The 21,528-nt window shown below is 39.1% G+C and overlaps 2 protein-coding genes across 2 annotated transcripts in view; one reads left to right on the top strand and one right to left on the bottom strand.

Annotated features, from left to right (window-relative positions):
- pcgf6 (polycomb group ring finger 6) overlaps positions 1 to 7,777 on the top strand; it is a 38,326-nt gene extending 30,549 nt beyond the window's left edge. Inside the window, exons 7-10 of the mRNA XM_037687808.1 lie at positions 3,303 to 3,330; positions 6,068 to 6,166; positions 7,498 to 7,584; positions 7,668 to 7,777. Coding sequence (XP_037543736.1) covers positions 3,303 to 3,330; positions 6,068 to 6,166; positions 7,498 to 7,584; positions 7,668 to 7,715 — 262 coding nt within the window. The 3' untranslated portion in view covers positions 7,716 to 7,777. The remainder of the gene's footprint in view (positions 1 to 3,302; positions 3,331 to 6,067; positions 6,167 to 7,497; positions 7,585 to 7,667) is intronic.
- Positions 7,778 to 10,144: 2,367 nt separating this feature from the next.
- The window catches only part of helz2b (helicase with zinc finger 2b), a 24,465-nt gene continuing 13,081 nt past the window's right edge, over positions 10,145 to 21,528 (bottom strand). The window contains exons 11-17 of the mRNA XM_037698299.1: positions 19,940 to 20,056; positions 19,662 to 19,854; positions 16,689 to 16,838; positions 16,404 to 16,613; positions 14,417 to 14,573; positions 14,003 to 14,170; positions 10,145 to 10,257 (exon numbers count right to left, since the gene is read on the bottom strand). Coding sequence (XP_037554227.1) covers positions 10,145 to 10,257; positions 14,003 to 14,170; positions 14,417 to 14,573; positions 16,404 to 16,613; positions 16,689 to 16,838; positions 19,662 to 19,854; positions 19,940 to 20,056 — 1,108 coding nt within the window. The remainder of the gene's footprint in view (positions 10,258 to 14,002; positions 14,171 to 14,416; positions 14,574 to 16,403; positions 16,614 to 16,688; positions 16,839 to 19,661; positions 19,855 to 19,939; positions 20,057 to 21,528) is intronic.

The following is a 21,528-nucleotide window of genomic DNA, read 5'->3' on the forward strand; positions in this document are numbered from 1 at the left end:
CCCTACATCTACAGTCTGTTAACTAAAAGATAAGACATTCTCTATTACTGCAACAAACAATTTTTAATTATTGCAAGCTGCAGAAAGAAAAAGGGTGAAAATGTTTTTGCCTGTGTGTGGGTGTGTGTGCTTGTGTGTACATTTATTGCGTTAACAGAATACGTCACAAATGACCTGACAGATTTTAACAATTCTCTTGGAAATACAGTAATCATTGGATTTGCATTTACAACTTATTGATTTTTAGACTCAACCCTATTTAAAATGGCTGCCGCAACACACTGATCTTAGAAAACTTAACAATGTTATAATAATACTACTACTAAATAATAATAAGTATAAACTTTATTATCATTCAAAATTGTACAGTACACCATGCAAAATTTAATGAAATTTTGTTTTATTTCTCTACAGCAGTGTAGGAGTACATCATTTACATGAATTTTATAGACTTTGGTGTTTAGAGCAAAATATGCCATTTTTGTGCTGATACAAGTAATGTTCAAATATCAGTGAATGTTCCTATATGCATTTAGACAAATGATACATTTATACATGCATGTACATATATTTACATATATACATACTAGGGGTTGAACGAGTATATAATTTTTAAACTCGACATTAACATAATAAAACCCGAGTAGAACTCGAGTATTTGATGACGTCATAGATCTCAAGATACAAAAATAAATAAATAAATAAAACCGCAAAAAAAGGTAATTATTTACATAACAAAAGACCAACAAAACATTGGGAGAGTATATTATGCTCCTTTCATTTATCATACTGCAAATAAGTCACAGGAAAAAGTAAACTATTAGTTATTATTATTAAACTGCAAACGTGAAGAAACATGCAGCACATCAAAAATGAAACTTAAACCGAAACTGGTTCTGGTTCGGTGGATTGGACCCGGTGTTACACCATACTCTGTGACCTGCAACAGTGCAACACCGCCCCCTGTGGTCATACGGTGGTCACATAATATGACGTCACTATGGATACTCAACGTAACATTTTTAACCTCGATAGATGTCCTAGCAATCGATGTGTAGATTACTCGAGTACTCTGTTAATGCCCTAATACATACATACACAATACACACAGCATCCATGCCTCAGTGAATTCCTATATACTGTTTATTTTGGGTAAGGATTTTTACCGAGGTATCTCTGTGGCTGTGTGTGTTTGCCATTGTGGTCCCTTCATTAATGACCTGAGTTCAGCAGTGTAATAGCTCGTGGGATGAGGACGTGGGGTGGGAGGTGTGCTCTCTTCAAGCTATAGAGGAAGTGCAGACGCTGCTGGACTTTCTTCACTAGAAACACTAAGTGTTTCTTGACCAAGACAGCTGCTTGGTTATGTGCACCCCCAGGAACCTGCTGCTTTACACCACCTCCACCTCTGTGTTGGTTGTGAGCAGTGGCGTTTGATGTCGTTTTGTTTTCCTGAAGTCAATAATGAGCTCTTTTGTTGACATTCAGAACCAGGTTACTTTCCCCACACCAGTTCACAAGGCGTGCCACATCATCCTGATATGCCTAATCCTCATTGTTGATAATCAGGCCCATGAACGTGGTATCGTCTGCATATTTGATGATGTGGTTTGTCTCAAACCTGGCAACGCAGTCGTAAGTCATCAGGGTAAAGAGAACCGGACTCAGAACACAGCCCTGTGGGACGCCTGTGCTCAGACTGATAACAGCGGCGGTGTTCCTCCCCAATTGTACTGACTGTGGTCCGTCAATAATAGTCAGTTTTCCAGATGTTGGCCTGAAATTTGGTATGGTTGTAGCCGAAGCATTCTCCATGCGCTATAGATTTTACCCTGTAGTTAAATAAACAAATATCACACAATTTAATGCTCTGTGTATAATTTGAGGATGAGTCTCAGCAACTGGCATATTAAATTTTAGCCAATGTATAAAATTAATTAAGTTGCAGTTAATTTTGTTTTCGCTGAGACTGCTTAAGCCCCCAGTATACTCTTGTGTACGTCTGTACGCGAGCATGTCCGTGCAAAGCTCAATTTTTACGACCTCGTACGTGGTGTCGCACAATAAACTGCCCGGCGACGGGACTGTTTTGTATGCGACACCAATGTATTAATTTCCCCTTCTTCATCCCTGATCTGGCTTTTTCTTTTGTTTTTTTGCCAAGAGGCAGGTGATCTCTTCCTCCTCCGTTGATGCCATGACTGAAATGGTGAGAAATGAAGGACTTTGTCACGAGCGAATTAAAATCAGTCCCAGTGTTGCTGCGGGAGGGTCTGGAGATTTCCTGGTGGGCTGCTCTGATGTGTGGGCTGCAAGGCCAGCGCTCCCTGTTTTTATTTTTTTGTTTGTTTGTTTTTTTTTTTAGAACTTTTTATTAACAACATATAAACACAGAACACCACTGCGGCTGAGGCTGCCAGCTTTTTTTTTCTCGACCTGTCAATCAATCCAGTAGGCGTGTCAGCAAATAACCAATCGGCGACTTCAATTTGTCCCGAAGGTAAACGCCCCTTGTCTGCAAAGCTGCTCTGCAGCCGCTCGGTGTACGCTCAAGCATGAAATCTGAACCGTCCGCGTCTGTTTGCGTGTACCTCAGCGCGTACGTACGTACGCAGGAGTATACTGGGGGGCTTTAGTTGTGGTGGCCACCTTGAAAGGGGTTGAAGTACAGTGATCCCTTACCTGTCGTGGGATTATGCCAGAGACCTCTGCAGTAGGTGAAAATCTGCGAAGAAGCGGCATTAAATGTTATTATTTATGTATGTTTAAGGCTTTATAAACCCATTCCACTCTCCTACAAATCTTTCCCTGTAATGAATTTAGCCGAGGACCCAAAATTTCAACCAGACACACAGAGCGCGTTCAATAAGCTTTTTTTTAAAGACTGGTGGGAGTCAGCACACGTCTGTATATACCGGTGTATATATAATTTTTTATATTTTTAAATCCACAATGCAATGAAGCCGCAAGAACTGAACCACGATAGAGTGAGGGATGACTGGAATTTGTTGTACATGCAGTGAATATTTTCTGAGAGTTTTATTAAATTATTAATGCCCTGTGGGTCATGTGATTTGTTTTTAAATCAACAAATGGACACGCTTACAGTCACTCTTTGGCTTTAGGCAGCAGGGGATAGAAATTGGGAGCACCAGCTAAACATTTATTAGCACTGAAGTGAATGTTATTTGAATGTCATGGCTGAATGAATGAAAAATTCAGGTTTAAGTTTGAGTAGGTTGTTCTCCTGTGTTGCCTACAGAAACACAACAAAAAGTTATTATTCTATTTTTTGTTTTCAGAGCTGAAGAGGGCATTTTTGGCTTTAAGGTAAATATGATTTGGTTCCAGATTATCTTGCTGTATTTTATGGTTGTTGTAGTTCATGTGAACATAAGGATCTTTTAAACTTTAATTGGTTTGAGTCATTTATTAACTACCATACTAAGTGCTGCACCTGTATGAGTTTGTAGGTCTTCTATATGTTTTTCTTGATGATCACAATAAGTTAATTCAGTTAAAGACACCATGGTTCCATAAAATGCCCCCAAAGACGAGCCTCTAGGTGTTCAGACATAATTTTTTTTATCTGGCCATGTTCCACGACAACGTGTTCTTACATATGGTTCTGCAAGGCAAGTTCAGCAGTAATGTTGGAAAAGTTTTTGTTTGTGTACACAACAACAGCAGTTGTTTTCTCTGAAACTAAAACTTTTTGAATTTGTCTGAGTGGTCTCACGGACGGCTGCAGTCAGTAGTTCTGCACTTCTGTGAGTAGATAAACAACGGTACCAATGGCTGATAACAGAGGACTGTTTGTTCTACTGACCCTTTTTCAATGTGTATGACAAAACCAGTCTAATCCTCAGTCCAAACAAACATTCACATATTCACCATTTTGGATGTAACTGTTCATGCTCAAGACTGAAGTGTCTGCATCACATGCAGACCTGCTGTCGCACCATTTGTTGTTCATTGTGATGAAGCATCCGTGACACTTACACATCTGCATGCACACAGAGCCACGTCACACTCCAATCCTCTCTCCCCTTAGTTAGTTTATATCTTGTTAGTAAAGTTCATTATAATGTCTTATTTTTCCTCACCTTCTTAGAACAACCAAGGGTGCACACTTGGGGGTTCATTTCAGGAAAACATACATTAAAACATTACTTGGACCTGTTGCTGTTGCACTGGGTGGTTTGATGGCCGCTTCCCTCATTGCATGGCAAAAGCTGGTGGACATTATTGTATGAAGCTTGCAAGGAAGGCAAGGGTTTTACCTTTTTGGAAGAGAAAATAAATATTACATGATCTGAAAACTTGATTAGCCAGTGGATTTGTTTGTAGAACTTTTCATTTGGATTCAAGAAAATGTTTGCGTGGAAAAGACCCTCGTGACATTCACTTACACCTAACTGCATGTATGAAGTGAATAAATTGGTTTCTCAGACCACACTATCAGTTGGTTTTCTAATTACCTCTCAGATAGGAGGCAATATGTTCAACATGATGTACTTCTTCCAGCTACGTAACTGTCAACAGTGGTGTACCACAAGGCTCAGTCTTAGGACCCACCCGCTTTATAATCTACATAAGTAATTTAGGTCAGATCATTCCTGATGCATCTTTACATCTCTGCTGATGTTGTTTATTTTTGAGCTAAAACAGTTGCTAAGGTTTTCCAGCTTTTACAGTCTGCATTCGACATCATCCAGTCAGATTTGATCCGGCTCAAACTACATGCTGATAAAACCAAAGAGATGTTGTTTTCAAACAGGAAGATGGTACCAGCAGTCCTTCCTTCTATTTTATCCACGAACGGTGCCCCTATTGAGTTTGTGGATTCTTATAAATACTTGGGATTCTTGGTCGATATACATCTGTCTTTTAAGCCTCATGTCGAAAATTTAATGAAACAGAAAATAAAACTGGGTTTATTTTTCAGAAACAGATCCTGTCTAACTCTGAATGCTAGGAAACACCTTGTAACTGCTACTTTCCTTCCCTCCATTGACTATGGTGACATTATTTACATGAAGGCTCCTGCTAGCGCCCTGCAGATGTTGGATGCTGTCTATCATGGTGCACTAAGATTCATAACTGGCTGTAACTACCGTACCCACCACTGCACCCAGTATTCACTCGTTAACTGGACATCATTAACTTCACACAGACTCTCTCACTGGTACATTTTCGTCTTTAAATCACTTCTTGGTCTGTTGCCTTCATACATCTCCTCCTACATGTCACTTAGTCACTGCAGCTACAGCGTGCGCTCTCAAGACATAATTACCTGCAGCCTCCCTTCAGTGTGGACCGAACTAGGCAAAAGGTCCTTCTTTTACTTCGCTCCCGTTTCCTGGAATATTTTGCAAAAAGATCTGAAATTCTCGAGCTTGACCTCTCTAAGGGATTTTAAAATACTTTTAGGTTCAATGCAAAAATCAACGCAGACATGTTCCTGTTTTTAATATTTTACACCATTTTATAATGTAGCTGTTTTTTATTTCGTTTTATATCACTTCTTTTATTTACTTTTCATTTTTTATGCTTTTTTATGACTGTTAATTGTTGTCTGTACCTCTCTCTTGTAAACGAGTCCTTGTGACTCTATGAGAGTAACCTGTATAAATAAATGTTGAATGAAATGACATCTGATCAGAAAGAAACATTTTGGGGGTTTGCATTTCACTGCCAGGTGTGAATACTCAATTAGAACTAAGTACTTGCAGTCGAATCACCCAGTACAAATGTAACTGTCAGTTGAGCAGGACCTTAGTCTTAACCACTCTACAAACATGACTCAGCAGAAAGCAAGGTGCTTCAAGATTTTTAAAAATTATGTCATTCCTACTATTCATATATATATATATATAAATTGTAGCTGGTATGGTATGGATGGGCCAGAAAAACAACTTTAAAGCTCTTCCGCCAGTTGACAGTATTTTAAAAGATTTGCACTAGCACATGAAAAACCATGGTTGGCTGACTAGTTTAAAACATCGTGTCCAGTTTTGCTTCTTACATCTCCTACTTGTTTTCATCCTTATTTTATTCTTTGTAGCCACTGGAGAGGCGGTATGTTTGTGTGTCGGGGGAGGCCACCGTTCGCCACGTGGAGCTGTTCATTCGAAGGAAAATGGAGTTGAGTCCCATGTGTCAGGTTAGTCTAATGATGCACCATGATTTATTTGTCAAAAACTGCTTTTATAGTTTCTATATAACAAAGAACTTAGCTGTTTGTGTGTTTAGTAAAGTGTGGGTGGGGATTAGCAGTTTAGACTCATTTCTGGACCAAAGCACAACGTTCTTGTACATTTATACATATAAATATATATGTTATATGTCTGAACAAAAATAAACTGTCCAGAGGACGTGACAACTTTGTTGGATTCTTCTATATTCTACCTCAACTACCGTATTTTTTGGCCTACAAGTCAGTTTTTTGCATAATTTACATGCCCTGTGACTTATACACTGAAGTGACATATTTATGGATTTTTTTTCATATTTATAAACCAATTTTTAGCTGAGATATGACCATTTTCATTCATTCTGACTGAAAATATTGAACACTACCATTTTCAGCCAATAGATGACACTGAAGTAGTAAGCCATGCCGTTGTTTCATGTAATGGGTAAAAGCGGCTATTAATGACATAATCGGCTTGCCATACACAGCCACCTTCGTCCATCTCGCCTGGAGCAACCGTCAAATCAGCTTCATTTCACTGCGCCGCTCCGGAGAAATGCAGCTGATTTGACCACTGAAGTGAATTTATTAAGTAAAAGTTTAACTGAGACACACCTCTACTATAATGTGGAGCAAACAAACAATTGTTTTAGGTGTACTTATCTTGTTAAAATTCGAAGAAATGCACGAGTTGTCCCTCTGCGCGCTCCCGCTTCCATGAATCGGCTTTTGAAATGCAGCTGATTTGACCATCAAAATGCATTTATTAAGGAAAAGTTCAACTGAGACACACCTTTACTATAATTTTGAGCAAACAAATAATTTTATGGATTATAAATGGAATATTGAACATGCATCAGGAAACAAATAATTGTTTTTAAGTGTTAATCTTGTTAATTTCTTGTTAAAGTCCTCCCGTGCACGCTGCTGCAGCCACCATTTGGCAGCCAATTGATTTTTGGCACAACACCGGCCCACGATTCCAGGTTGTCAGCGGTGATGCATAATAGATGTGACGTATACAGCGAAGCGACATATTTATGGATTTTTCCACTTTATTAGACATATTTGGACTGATGTGACGTGTACGGCGTAAAATACGGTATTTGAAGCAAACATGGAGCTCGCTGTTCATCAGAACTCCACTACTGCTGCTCTGGAAACCCTTTTATAATTGATATTAACTACATTTTCTAAGTTTGTTGTTTGCTCCATCACCTTCCATTTTTTTAAAAAAAAGCACTGTAACTCTTAATAATTTGTTAGACTGAATTAAAACAGTTATTACTTCCTTCCTGCAGGTGGATGTAGTTTGTGGAGATCACCTCTTGGATCACTTCCAGTCACTAAAAGACATTCAGAACTCTGCAGGCAAAGACGCGCTACAGGTAGGGGAAAATATGTTTTTAATAATGGATTTTGGAGTTTCTAATGAAGTAATGTCTGATCCTTGTGCTGGTTCTTATTTCAGGATGGTCTGTTGGTGCTGCACTTTGGTTTGGTTCTGCCTTCACTGTGAACATGAGGCTTCTGAACTGGAAAATATTCACTTGAGCTGCTGCCTTTTCATAAAGAGGATTACGTGGGTACTTCAATAAACAAGTATACTAACTACTTTAGAATTGTCCTGAATTTGATGGTGGGGCTATAATTGTTTTAAATCTGGTAAGGCTATATTTGATTAGACTTGTAGCCTGAATTACCTGTGTTAGCAGGTTACTGACAAAACTCTGTTAACTACAGGAGCGAGTTCAAGACATCTAAATGTGGTTTCTGCCAAAAACGTTCTGGCATGAAAAGGTAGGCGCTGAACTAAATTGTTATAGCACTGCATCAAATTCTCAGCCAAAACCATTCCTTATTGTTTGGTACAACACTGTTTTTTGCTGTAAATCTTCAGGACAAAACTGATGCATCTACTGAAATAGCATTTTAAAATAAATCACTATGTACAGACACAGATAAGTTTGTTTGTATCCTTTCACAACAATCAAAAAATGTCCAACTGATGTGACTAGAGCAAAAAAGCCTGTTTTTGTCTGATCAGTCTGAGAAACTTTGGGACTTGTCAACATGAATTTGGCCTTTTTTTTTTTCTGTCATTAATGAAGCCATTCTAGGTCTTCTTCCATGGAGCCCATTATGATTCAAATATAGCAGATGTGATCAGAAAGTGACGTAGCTCAACTTTGGTGTTCAGCTTAAATCACTTTCAATAGTTTCCTCTGCTCTTTCTGCTATCCATCTGACCAACCTGGGGTTGCATTTCGTCTTGCGTCCACGTCCTGAGAAGTCGGCTACAGTCCCAACAGCTGTGGTCAGAGGAACATGAAGTTGGAGATGGCTTGTCTTTACGTTTAACGTGAATATCAATAATGGTCTTTCACTGCTCCTCACAGCTCTCCCATTTGCTTTTTTGATCCATGCACACGACAGTATCAAAGTACTTAGTGGATGTTATGCTTGTTCCCTTTTAAATAGGCTAAATGTCTGATCATAATCTTAAAGGCACTTTGTGAAAACGTGAAGCATTGTTTCAAAGAGTTGTGAGGGTACCATCAAATTTATCCATGTCTGTACTTAGAAAATGACGTGCCAGTGTCTCTTCTGAAGTACTGCTGTAACAACTGCACTGAACTTTCTAAGCCTCTGAAAGTAATACAAACTATTTCAGACCTTTTTGTTTAAACCTGAATCCCAGTGGTTTACTTGAGATAACCTGGTAACATGACCTGGCTGTGATTTCAACAACTGATTTAAAGGGCTACACTTTCCAGCAGTGTCTTTGTTTTAATACAGATCGGATGAGACTAACTTGTATAAATAAAGGTTGAATGAATGAATGTATGTACACTCCTTAATTATAACTTGCTGTTTAATAACATCCAACACCTGTTTATGTTGAAATCATTCTTTCACAAGAAATCAAATAATAAAGGGAGTTTGTGTAAGAAAAGCGATAAAGATTTGGTGCAAGAAAACTTTCTAATTGTTTTCATTTTTATACAATAAATGCACAACTGTCAAATACTGCTTCCTTTTTTCATATTTTGTTTGACAGGTGTTGATTTTAGACAATTAAATGGGTACTGAAGAAAGTTTGTTCAGGGAAAAATGAAAAAAAAAAATATATATATATATACACACAGTGATGCTTGAATGTTTGTGAACTCTTTATAATTTTCTGTATTTCTACATAAATATGACTTAAAACATCAGATTTTCACATAATTTCACAGAAATAGCCTTCCACAACTGACAAAAACAGGTAGAAACGCTGGAAACAAAATGTATTGAGAATATGTTGAAAACTCCAGATTAACCCACAACTAAGGGTCAAGTAAAAACAGATTATAAGAAAACAAGTAAGACCGACAAAGAACAAGAAACTTCTAATTCCAAAGAGACAAAAAAAACAAGAATTCTTTGAAACTGATTTTTTTTAGTGACAGCCCCATGAATTAATACTTTCAAATTACTACAAGACATCCGTACATTTAATTTGAGACTAAAACAAAACTCAGAAAAGTAATATTAAATCCATTTTTGTTTTTCTGCACATTTGTACTTAATGATTTAAACAAAAACAACAAAATGCTAAAATGTCAGCTGTTAAATCGATTAAACATAAAAATTACAGATAGATTCATATCAAAAACTACATAATATATTATTTCATTCACAAAAAGTTATAGTGGAGAAAGTTCAAGTGATAAAATATTATTTTAAAATGTAAGAGAAAAATAATTCATTCATCCGTAAATATGAACAGATGGATAAAAAGCAATTTTTTTTTTTTACAGTTCATTTCTATAAAATTAATAAAATATCTGCACAGTTAGACCAGATCTTAGAAATTATACAAAACAGCAATACAGCTCTAAATGTGCCATGAAACTACACTTTATGAAAAATGATGTGATAAAAAATCTGTCAAAAGGAAAGGGGTTAGGTTTTTTGGTGAACTGAAATCTTGTGTGCATCTGTCACTGCGTTGTGACGAGTGTAGTTCCTCAGGAGGTCGTTCCACGTTCTGTTACACCTGAGCAGCTCTTGGTTTCCTTCAGACAAGAAATAAAACGTTATTTTGATGCAAGATCTCGATTCTAATCAACTAGAAACAAAAACTAGCAAGTCTTTTTATCTAGGTCAAAATCCATCAGATGTTCTTGAAGCACCTTTCCTCGTGTCTTGATCATCTCTCCAAACACCAAGTGGGACTTTCCCCACCAGAGACCACTTCACAATCCTTATAGCTTTTATTTTTGTTTTGATTTCACATCTGGCCATTCATTTAGTTTTATTTTATAGCTCAGATTAGTTGCTTTCTTGGCTCAGAAAAGCAACGGCATGAGGAGATCGGATTGGTCTGCATGTGACTGCACATTGATTGGTTGAGCAAATCCGAAAGTATTTTTTGACAAAATGTAACCGAGCTTTAATAAAAATGCCTGAGCAGTAAACTAGGACTGGTTCTTATCAAACACAAACAACAATAGCAAATGGTGCAATACTCAGAGAGCGTGTGTTTAGAGACAGGATTTTCTGAACTATGATGACGACTGACTCATCAGACATTTTAGTCTTCCAAGGACAATCCTTTTGGAACTGTACTTGGAGCTGTGGCCAGTCTTGGAGCGAGACACAGCCAGGAGTCGTGCGCTGCTCATGCACATACAGCTGATGGCCACACTGGTGTTCCTATCAACAGGGTAATTCCAGAGGGAACTGGAAGACCCATCAGGACTATGCCAGTGGACCGGGGTCCACCGAGCCATGCCAGCTGTGTGGGATGGAATGATCCGTATGTCAATCAGGAATATCAAATGACCCACAATGCAGCTGATTAGGCCAACATTAAAGAGCAGTTTGCAGCAACGGATGGTTTTCCTGATGTAGTCACAGCTATGGCCTACACACACATCGCTATAAAAGCACCATAACAGGACGAAGACGTTTGTTATCAGGAAGAATTTTCTTTTAATCAATGTGTAGATTACACATGATTCACAAATCAACTGACCAACATGGTGGCGTGGTGGCCTCATGTCCACAGCCTCGGACCATGAGGTGGTTTAACACAATTCATTCTAATGGACAGCATGGTTGGAACAGACTACAAGATGGCACAGTGCAGGATGGGGGGCTTCTTGGTGACTAAATTAATTGTCTTAATATTACACACACACACACACACACACACACACACACACACACCCGATGCACATGGAGCCTGTGCACCCCCACATTGTGTTCACCGTATCATTACTAGTCGGTGGTCCAAGTGAGTGACTTCCTGTTTTGTGCTGGTTAAACTACACTTTCAGAACGTTCTACTCCTGATTGTCTAGCAGTTCCTCTTTAACTTCCTCTTTTTTGACAGGCTTCATGATAGTACAGAGAGGAGATTCCTCAGGTGCAGGGCAGATTTAAATTTATTTTACATATTAAATGGAGGCGTGTCAAGAGTGGTACGCTCACTTCCACCTTGATTGGGACGTACAAAGGAAGTGCGCTTGGATTCATACATCTGGATTTATTTGTGCGTTTGCTGTTTTCTCAATTTAAGTGTACGCCATGTTTCAGTAGGTACAGTAATCCACGTAAGTCTTTGTACATGAGACCCCAGATGTCCCAGATTTTCACCAGCCTTGAATGCAGCATTACATTTGAGAATCTGGAGTGGTAAGAAAGTCTCAAATGTCTCAGTCACAGGCAAGTAGATCCGTGCGTATTTGATGATGTGTGCACATGTATTTGACAATTTCTTTGTGTAACATACTCTTACTTGTGCAATTTGAAATGAAACGTACATTTGAAAAACTGTTGATGCATTTGTAAACCTTGTGGTATGCTTGTGGACCTTATTGTGCGCCTAAGTGACTACTTTTGAGACTAATTTATCCCCATAAATGATTTACCTGAGTAGACGGGAAGATCAAATAAAAACACTGGACGAAACATTCACGTGGGATCATTTGATCAGCTCTGATTGCACAACTTTAGAATTGATACACACATGCTGCTGACATGTAGCATCCATATACTATGGAAACAGCGCACTGTGTGAGACATCACGTCTTCTTTAGCACATACAGGTAACTTCAGAGACAGTTTACATCTAACATGTTAACAATCACGCAAAGAAAATTGTATTTGAGAAAAAAAAAAGGAATTGAGAGTTGAGAGCTGCAATGTGAGCGTGGCCTTATTGACGAGGCTGAGCTTAGTAAATACATGGCTCCTTCCAAGACTCTACAGAAGGACTGACGGTTCGTAAATCCAGTGTAGTTTGGGTTCAAGGTCACTTTTTGGTTTGGTTATTGTTTTATTTTTTCTATTTCTACTTTTTTCTATTTTGTAAACACGCTAAAATAGCATACATTAAAATAGGTAACCCATCATTGACATTATTTATATTATTATTCTCAAGAACATGTCATGCAGTCATGTAAAACCTGAAGGACGTATTTTTCGCCGAGTAAGTCACATCTTTTTGCATAAATTTGCACGTCCTGCAACTTATACACCGAAGTGACTAATATACGCTTCCCCCCATATTTATAACCCAATTTTTGGCTGAGATCTGACGATTTCATTCATTCTGACATGGGAAATATTGAACACTAACATTTTCAGCTGCTAGAGGGCTCTTGACTAATATGGTAAGCCAAGTGTCTCATTAATAGGTAAAAATGGCTATTAATGAGACACTTGGCTTGCCATACAAAGCCACCTTCGTCTTGTTCCAGAACTTCTGGAGCAACTGTCAAATCAGCTGCATTTCACTGCGCCGCCCAGGTGAAATGCAGCTGATTTGTTCATTAAAGTGCATTTATTAAGGAAAAGTTTAACTGAGACACACTTTTACTATAATGCCGAGCAAACAAACAATTGTTTTTAGGTGGTTATCTTGTTAAATTTAGAAGAAATGCACAGCAAGTCGTCCCTCTGCGCACTACCGCAGCCGCAAATCGATTTTTGAAATGCAGCTGATTTGACAGCCATAGTGCATTTATTAAGGAAAAGTTCAACTGAGACACACCTTTGCTATTATTTCGAGCAAACAAATAAATGTTAAGTGTTAATCTTGTTAAATTATTGTTAAAGTCCTCCTGTGCATGCTCCAGCAGCCGCCATTTGGCAGCCAATTGATTTTTGGCACAACGCTGGCCCACGATTCCAGGTTGTCAGTGGTGATGCATAATAGATGCGACTTATATGGCGAAGCGATTATTGATGTTTTTTCCCACTTTATTAGACATTTTTGGACTGATGCGACTTATGACGGTGTGGCGTTTACAGCAGAAAGTACAATAGCTTCACATTAGGCATGACACCATGACAGGATCTATAGTCTATGCTTAACTAATTATTCTCAGTGTGAGAACCTCTACAAAAGCAGGTGCTTGGTCAGTTTGCTGCGCTGGACCATAAAAATGTGCTGACACTATGCCAAGAAGGAAAGACATCAGCAACAACCTTAGAGAAATAACTTCTGTTGACTTGTCAACCTGGGAAAGATTATAGGTCATTTAAAAACAATTATAGTCAAATATTTTACAGTAAGAAGATTATTCACAAATGGAAAACACTGAAAAGTGCGGCAATCTCTGACGCTACAGGCCTCAGTAGGCTCAATAAATGGTAAAGTGTATGGCAGTATAATAAAAATGACTGAACAAGTAGGGCTTGTTTGGAAGCGTTGCAGGAGATATTTTCTTTAGTGCGACAACCCAAACATCTACAGAAGCCACCTAAACCTAAAGTCACGCATGGGTCAAGTTTCTACCATGTAGGTCTTACCGATGATGCAGAGACCTTCCTTGGCCCTGGTGATGGAAACGTTTATTTGATTGGGGTCTCCCACAGAGCCTATATGTTTGGACAACCAGGCGCCCTCTGGTTCGCTCATGACTTCTTTGCTTGGCAGTGAGCACACAGTTGATAAAATGACGTATTGCCATTCACTCCCTGCAAGAATAAAAGTTTGAGGGTTTTTATTTAGCAAAACTGCTACAAATAGCTGCCATTTCTTGACTGAAATTAAGTTGCTTTATCACATTTGATACAAATATATTGTTTTACAATTAGTAGCTTAATTTTGTATACCGTACTAAGATGGCTTCCTGCTCAACTAATTTTAAGATTGATTGAAACAATGCTGTGAAACATGTATAACATTTGTTAGGGAAAGTTAAGATTTGTTGTAGTTTTTACCTTGGCTTTTTGTGACTGTAGTTACTGTGATTTGTCCTAAATCCATCTTTTTCAGCTCCTCGCGGATTTCTGACACTTGGGCATTATAGGGCGACAGAACAACGATGCTTTTCTCCTCTACTTTTGCTTTTTTCACAAGCATTTCAGCAATCTGTACCTGAAAAAGATAAAAGCTCATCAGTTGTTGAAAACAGTCATAAATAAAATGAGTGAAAGCATCTGCCTCTGTCAAAGCGTGAGAGTGAGCAAGGATAAGTTGCACAATCCTTTTTGTCTTCTAAAGTCATTCTAGGTCATACTAAAAGCCGTGTTATTCCCAGGGCTTAATCTGAGCTGGATCCTGCTGGAACAGGATCTGGGAACTCTCTTATTTTGACAGGGTGCGTTCTGGTAACTCTCAGGCTCAATAATAATAAAGTTATGAACAAATATGACTGCATTGAATTAATTAAACTTTTATTGGATATGTAAAATTAAAATAACTACATGAACACTAATTTTAAGCACAACAACCAGTTACGATTTCTTAATATTGCAGAAAATCTGCCCCTTCAAGTAAGCATTTCCACTTCTACCCTTAAAAAAAAACCTCCGCCACCAAAAGTCCAAAGTCATCACGCAATTTTATTAAAAAATTAAAAAATATAATTAAACAGCACAACAAAACTGTAAATCAGTTTGACAGTAAGTGGGTCATTAATAAAATTTTGATTATTTGTTAAAAATACAACGAGAGAAATGTTTGATGGGTATTATTCACGTCACGTATCAAAACAACAGCGCTAATTTGTCACATTAACAGCGGTCAACATGTCAAAAAGACAGTCCAATTTACTTAAATAAAAAAAGACCTCATTGTCCTTAGTTGGACAACCGAGAATTGAAGCACCTGAAGGCAGCGGCAATGGAGACTGGAGGAGGAGCGAGTGGTGGGGGTGAGTGATGAGCTAACCAGGCAGTCGTACGCAGGCAGGAGCCCAGAGGCAGCTGCCATGAACAGACGGAGGAGGCGCCTGAAGGTTTCACATGTGGAGTCGGACAACATCGAGCAGACATCGAGCAGGACAGTGAATTCAGGGGAGAAGAGTCGGCTCGGAACGGTCACGTAAGGAGGGAGGGGGATGCTTGACATAGATGTTTAACAACTCATTAAAATACACCAAAATGCAGGAAATCACATCTAATTTCTTCATAATTTGAGAGAAAGTTGAGAGACGCAAGACCCAACACTCTGGATGAGCTTAAGGCCGCTATTGAAGCATCCTGGGCCTCCATAACACCTCAGCAGTGCCACAGGCTGATTGCCTCCATGCCACGCCGCATTGAAGCAGTCATTCATGCAAAAGGATTCCCGACCAAGTATTGAGTGCATAACTGAACAAGATTATTTGAAGGTTGGCGTTTTTTGTATTAAAATCACTTGTCTTTCATTGGTGGGATGAAATATGCTAATTTTTTGGGACAGGCATTTTGGGTTTTCATGAGCTGTATGCCATAATCATCAGTATTAAAAATATTAAAGACCTGAAATATTTCAGTTGGTGTGCAATGAATCTGAAATATATGAAAGTTTCATTTTTATCATTACATTATGGAAAATAATGACCTTTATCACAATATACTAATTTTTTGAGAAGGACCTGTAAGGGCGACCTGGACAGATGCCTTTGAGTCGAACAATATGATTTACATGTATAACAACTGTTCAGTCAGAATCAAGAGTGCAGGAGGCAGGATTTTAGAAAATAATCTGGCACTGAATTAATATTAGTTATAGCAAACAGTGTAGCTCACTTCTGTTTAAAACCATCAATGTAAAAATGATGAAAAAGTCTTTGTTTTTTTAATGATGTCTAAAACTCTTGGTTTAGCAGTGAGTGTGGACAACAGCCATGCTGAAGGCCTCAGGTTGGACCTCAGAGAACTGAATTTCTTGTTCTTCAGTTTGAATTTTAAACAAGAATAGAAACATGGACGTCTGGATTACCACTTTGTCTTTCTCCTTATGGTTGACTTTGGAGTTGTAGTTGCCCTTGGCAGTCTTCACCACCAGAAAGAGAGTCTCTCCTTCGATATGCCCAAAGACGACTGGCATTGGCCTGTCGTCGACACGCAGGACGCTGCTCGGCTGCTCCACGCCAGTCTTCAGCTTGTTATCATAAAATTCTTCTGATGGGAACGCACAGATGTCCTCGTGCTAGTAAAACATAACACAGTGATATGAATAGTACATCACACATTGTACTCGAGCTGGACAGTTTCATGTCCTCACCATCCGGTACTGGGTGTCCAGCATCACAGCTCTGTTTTCATGGAGTTTAGTGTAGTAGCGCTCAAAAAGGGACGTTGCCATTCCAAGTTTCTTCACGTCCTTATTCTTCACGATTGGCCGTAGCTGTTTGTGGTCCCCAATCAAAACAATCTGTGAAACCACAAAGTACAAATGATGTGTGGTGGTCAACCCCAGTCCTCTGGACCCAAACAGGATCCATTAACAGCTGCAAGGCCCCTAGATGTAGTATTTATACAAGTACCATCCAGAACAAATGAGACATGGGTTAGAGTTAGGGTCTATCACAATACAAGTAAACGTGTATTTGCATGCAACAGTCAGCAGTGTGTTGTGAAAATTATGAAAGCATAGTAACAAAGTGCTTTTTCTCTATTCATACTGTGACTTGTTACAGCTTGGCTGGTTAGTTATTGCAGAGATGGCTGAATACTCTGTTGACAAAGTTCAGGAAGACACGTCTGAAAATGTAAGATTGCACACTCAAATGCAGGGGTGCCCACACTTTTTCAGCATACGAGCTGTTTTTAAAATGTCCAAATCAAAGTGATCTACTCTCAACAAGGTCCCTTTCACACGAGAACAACCTCTGGAGACGTTAAGTGTTTTTTCAACAGTTATTGGGAGTAATAAACATAAAATGAGCAGGTGTATAAGAAAACACTGTAGTTTCCATGTCAGTCGGGTTGCCGGATAATCAATCAACCTTTATTTAGACAGGTAAATCCCATTGAGCCTCGAGGACTCATTTACAAGAGAGACCTGATTTCAACAAAGACAACAATGGACAACAGCAACAACAATAAACAATTATAAAAAGTCATACTGCAGGGTTTTTTTTTTTTTTTACAAATAGGATGGCTAAAAGGAAAAAGGTAACAAAACAAAAAAACAGCTAGATTCTTAGTCTCTCTGAGTCACTGAACACCGAATTCGGTTGGAAGGAGGACCAACTTTAGTCCAGTTCGAAAAAACGGGTCAGTTTGATGATTAAAGACTGCAGAGAAGCCGGAGGGAGCTGCCGTCCATCAGCTCGCCAGAAGTGAAGTGATAAGATATTATGAACAGTATACTATATATATACAGTATATAATAGTACTTTGGCTTTAAAATTATAGTATTTTGACCTAAACTGTCATGTGCTGAGTAAATATCCTCTAAGGTGAGGTGTGTGTTGTGTTTGTTGAACATGTGCACAGAAAAAGAGGGAATAAATAAGACGTTTTAAATTTATCTGGCAACCCTGATGCAAGGCTCAGCTGCATTCATTGTGCATGCAGCGTCTGTTTGATCACAGCTAGTCCAAATTGGTGAACACACTAACGTCTCTTTGGACCCTGGATTTGATGAGTTCTGCTCCTACATGCTGAAAAAGGATGAGCAGCACAAAAGCACTCTGCTCTCTGATGTTTATTATAACTGTTGTTAGAGCAGAAAAACTTTGGACTGCAGCCACCTGTAGTGCACATGTGCAGCTTCACACTTTCACACCTCCATGGAGGGTTCCCCCGACAATCTCCACTCTGAGACCTGGATTGAGAAACCTTCAGTTTCAGAGAGAACGAGGCTGTTGTCTGTAAATGAACAGCCAAATGTTTCACGTCGTGCAAACGAGGCCTCAGACTGGCTGCCCTGTCAATCAAGTGATGAATTTCATAGATGGATGGCTGACGTCTATTTTTTAATGCCATGCCATCTACCCATATCGATCTGCGATCGACCGGTAGATTGTGATTGACATATTGGGCACACCTGCTCTACTGCATAAAAGCTCCACCTGCATCATGAAGGACCCCACTCACCCAGCACACACACTTTTTGCCCCACTCCCCTCAGGAAGGAGGTTAAGGAGCATTAAATGTAGAACCACTAGACTGAGGAACCGCTTCTACCCTGAGGCTGTTAGACTCATGAATCTCTAACTAGAATAATCACTGTGAAAAACCATATCATGTTGCTGCTGATCTGTTTCATGTTGCTGCTGATCTGTTTCATGTTGCTGCTGATCTGTTTCAATGTTGATGTGTTCATGCGTGCACATCTGCTCACAGACTCATGTTCATGTTTGTGCTGATGTTCAATGTTTTATGTTATGAGTGCTTAGTGTAAATTTAGTTGATGTTTTTCTTAGTTCATATCTTAGATGTTATTACTGTTTTTCTTATACATTTTATTGTTGGATGCAACTGGGACCCTGTGTACATAATTTCACTCCACCACATGTACCACATGAGGAGCGAATGACAATAAAGAAACTCTGACTCTGACTCTCTGACTCATCTAAAGTTTTGTGTGTTGAAAGAAGACGAGTCAGATCAGCAAAACATCTTCAGAGCTGATCATCCTACCAAAGTACAAGAAGGACTCAGGTTCAGAAACAGATGTGACCCAACAATCCCTTCTCTGGAATCATCTGCAGAATTGGAAGAACCTGCTGGAGGTCACAAGTAGTGTTGTATGTAAATAATAAAATATATATTAAAACACATAATTAAAAACATCCTTGAGCCACACCTTATTCTCCAGGAGGGCAACAGTCTTAAACAGTGTGCTCAAGGCAACAACCTGATCAACTCTATGCACAGGAGAAGTGCTCACTAACAGATGTTCACAAATTTATGGACAGTGTCAGAGAAGAAAAGGCCTATTGTGTACATAGAAAAAGTCTTAGATCTTTGAGGTCAGCTCATGAAAAATGGGAGCAAAATGAAAAAGTGTTGTGTTTATACTTTTGTTCAGCATACACAGAGCTGGTGTGATTCTTTGCATATGAATTAATAAAAAGACAACAACCACCAATTGTTACGCACAAACAAAATACTAGCTTTGACCGCAGTGATTTTACAAATGTTAAAGAAACAATTTTCCCTTTTCCTGAAAAGTCGTAAAAGGTTTCTGCCCAGCAGCGAAGACTTTACGAATAATAGTCAAGGGAAGGTGAGTGAAAGCAAACACCTGCTCTGGTTGGTTGAAGACTAAAGGAATCAGGGCTTGGGGTTCAGTGGCCATTGCACATTCATCAATCAGGATCTGACGTGCACTGACTAAGGAAATCAGGCTGGGTGTGGATGATTGTGTGCACGTGCACAGTATGATGTCATGCTGTTTGAGCTCATGTTTCCGAGCCTCTTTGAGGAGTTGTTTGTACCTGTGAGGAAAACAAACACATTATAGACGCTATCATCACTTTCTGGGTTAAGCGATCTTTAAATCAACACTGCATTGTAACTTACTCTTTTACTTCTTTAGCACTCAAGTCTTCTCCATTTCTAATTCGTTCATCAAATCTCTTTATTTCAACTGCATTAGGGTTTGGGTGCTCTCGCATGCGGTGATGCAGAGTGATGCTCCTAGAACCATGCAATGCATGTAGGTTTTAGAAATAGTGAGAAAAGCATGCCCAAAGTTAGTGTCAAAGTCTTTGTCCAGGTCTAGTATCTTTAAATGGCGTCATGCAACTTTACAGTGCAAATTCAATAAATGCAGATTCACAAGTTAATAAATTAGAATCATGGTCTCTCCACCACACCAGTAGGTGAGGCAGCTTGACAACTGCTCCTACAGAGCAGAAATGAAAGTAAAGCAGATTTTACCTACAGTAGAAAGGCAGCCACATATTATTATCCACCTGAAAAGGGTCTTACTCTTCTACCAACTTTAATACGGCCTGAACTGCAGTGTGTTCCCCGACAAATGTTATATCAAAACGACCGGCTTGGCGCTGCGATGTGTGCTATTACTTTTATTGGCGTTTTAAGTTACCATGGCGACATAATTTGCAAACAGAGCATTTTTCTCATTGAAAACATTGACAGAACTCTTAAGAGCTTCTGCCACAGTGAAGTCACATGACCGAGAGTGGAGAGGTCACTGAACAAAATTGATTAACTGTGGCAGCCATTTTAACTCAGGAAACTCAAAACTGACTATAATAGTCATTCGTTGAGACATTGAGCTGAACTTTGGTATGGTCGTAGCTGAGAGCTAGCTGTTATACATTCCTAATGCAAATTAAAAATTCAAGATGGCCGCATTAGCTAAAAGAGAAAAAATATGATAACTCAGCTGTTTGAAAAGATATTGAGCTGAAGTTTGGTGTGGTGGTACCTGACAGGGATGCACAACACATTCTGAATTCAAATCTAAAAATGCAAGATGGACGCCAAAGCTAAATTCAAATGGATATAACTCAGAGGTTTTTAGAGCTATTCAGCTGAAATGTGGTGTGTTGGTAGCTGAGAACAATCCCTAATAGACTCGGATTGCAAATCAAAAATCCAAGATGGCTACCTGAGCTAAAAAGGAAAAATATTATAAATCAGCCATTTTTAGAGATATTAAACTGAAATTTGGTGTGTTGGTAGTTGAGAGCAAAGCCCAACAACACATAGTACAGCAGTCCCTCGCTACTTCGTAGTTCGTTTTTCGCGGACTCGCGCTATCGTGATTTTTCAAAATAAGATTGGACATGACACACAATTGGCTGATTGATGGATGAACCGCACGATTGGCATGGAATTTTTATTTAAAATACATTTTAAATTCTTTAGCACCTGCTGCACCTTTGTGCAGCCCACACTGCAGGAGAAACTTCCTCCTGCAGCTCCTCCTTCCTCCTCTGTCGATCTCCATTCTGCAGTGGAGAAGTGGGCGCGGCAGAGAGCGCAGAGAGCAGCCGTGGCAGAGAGGAGGCAGAGAGCTGAGCGCATGATATTCTGTGCTCTTTTTGAGCGTTTAGACTCTAAACGCTCGAAAAGAGTTTAGAATCATTGTTTAGAATATTGCAAGTGTGGGAAGGATTTAATTTAAAACAGCTTTATAT

The sequence above is a fragment of the Nematolebias whitei genome, chromosome 1 (genome assembly GCF_014905685.2).
Source record: "Nematolebias whitei isolate Nwh7 chromosome 1, NemWhi1, whole genome shotgun sequence".
NCBI classification, from domain to species: Eukaryota; Metazoa; Chordata; class Actinopteri; order Cyprinodontiformes; family Rivulidae; genus Nematolebias; species Nematolebias whitei.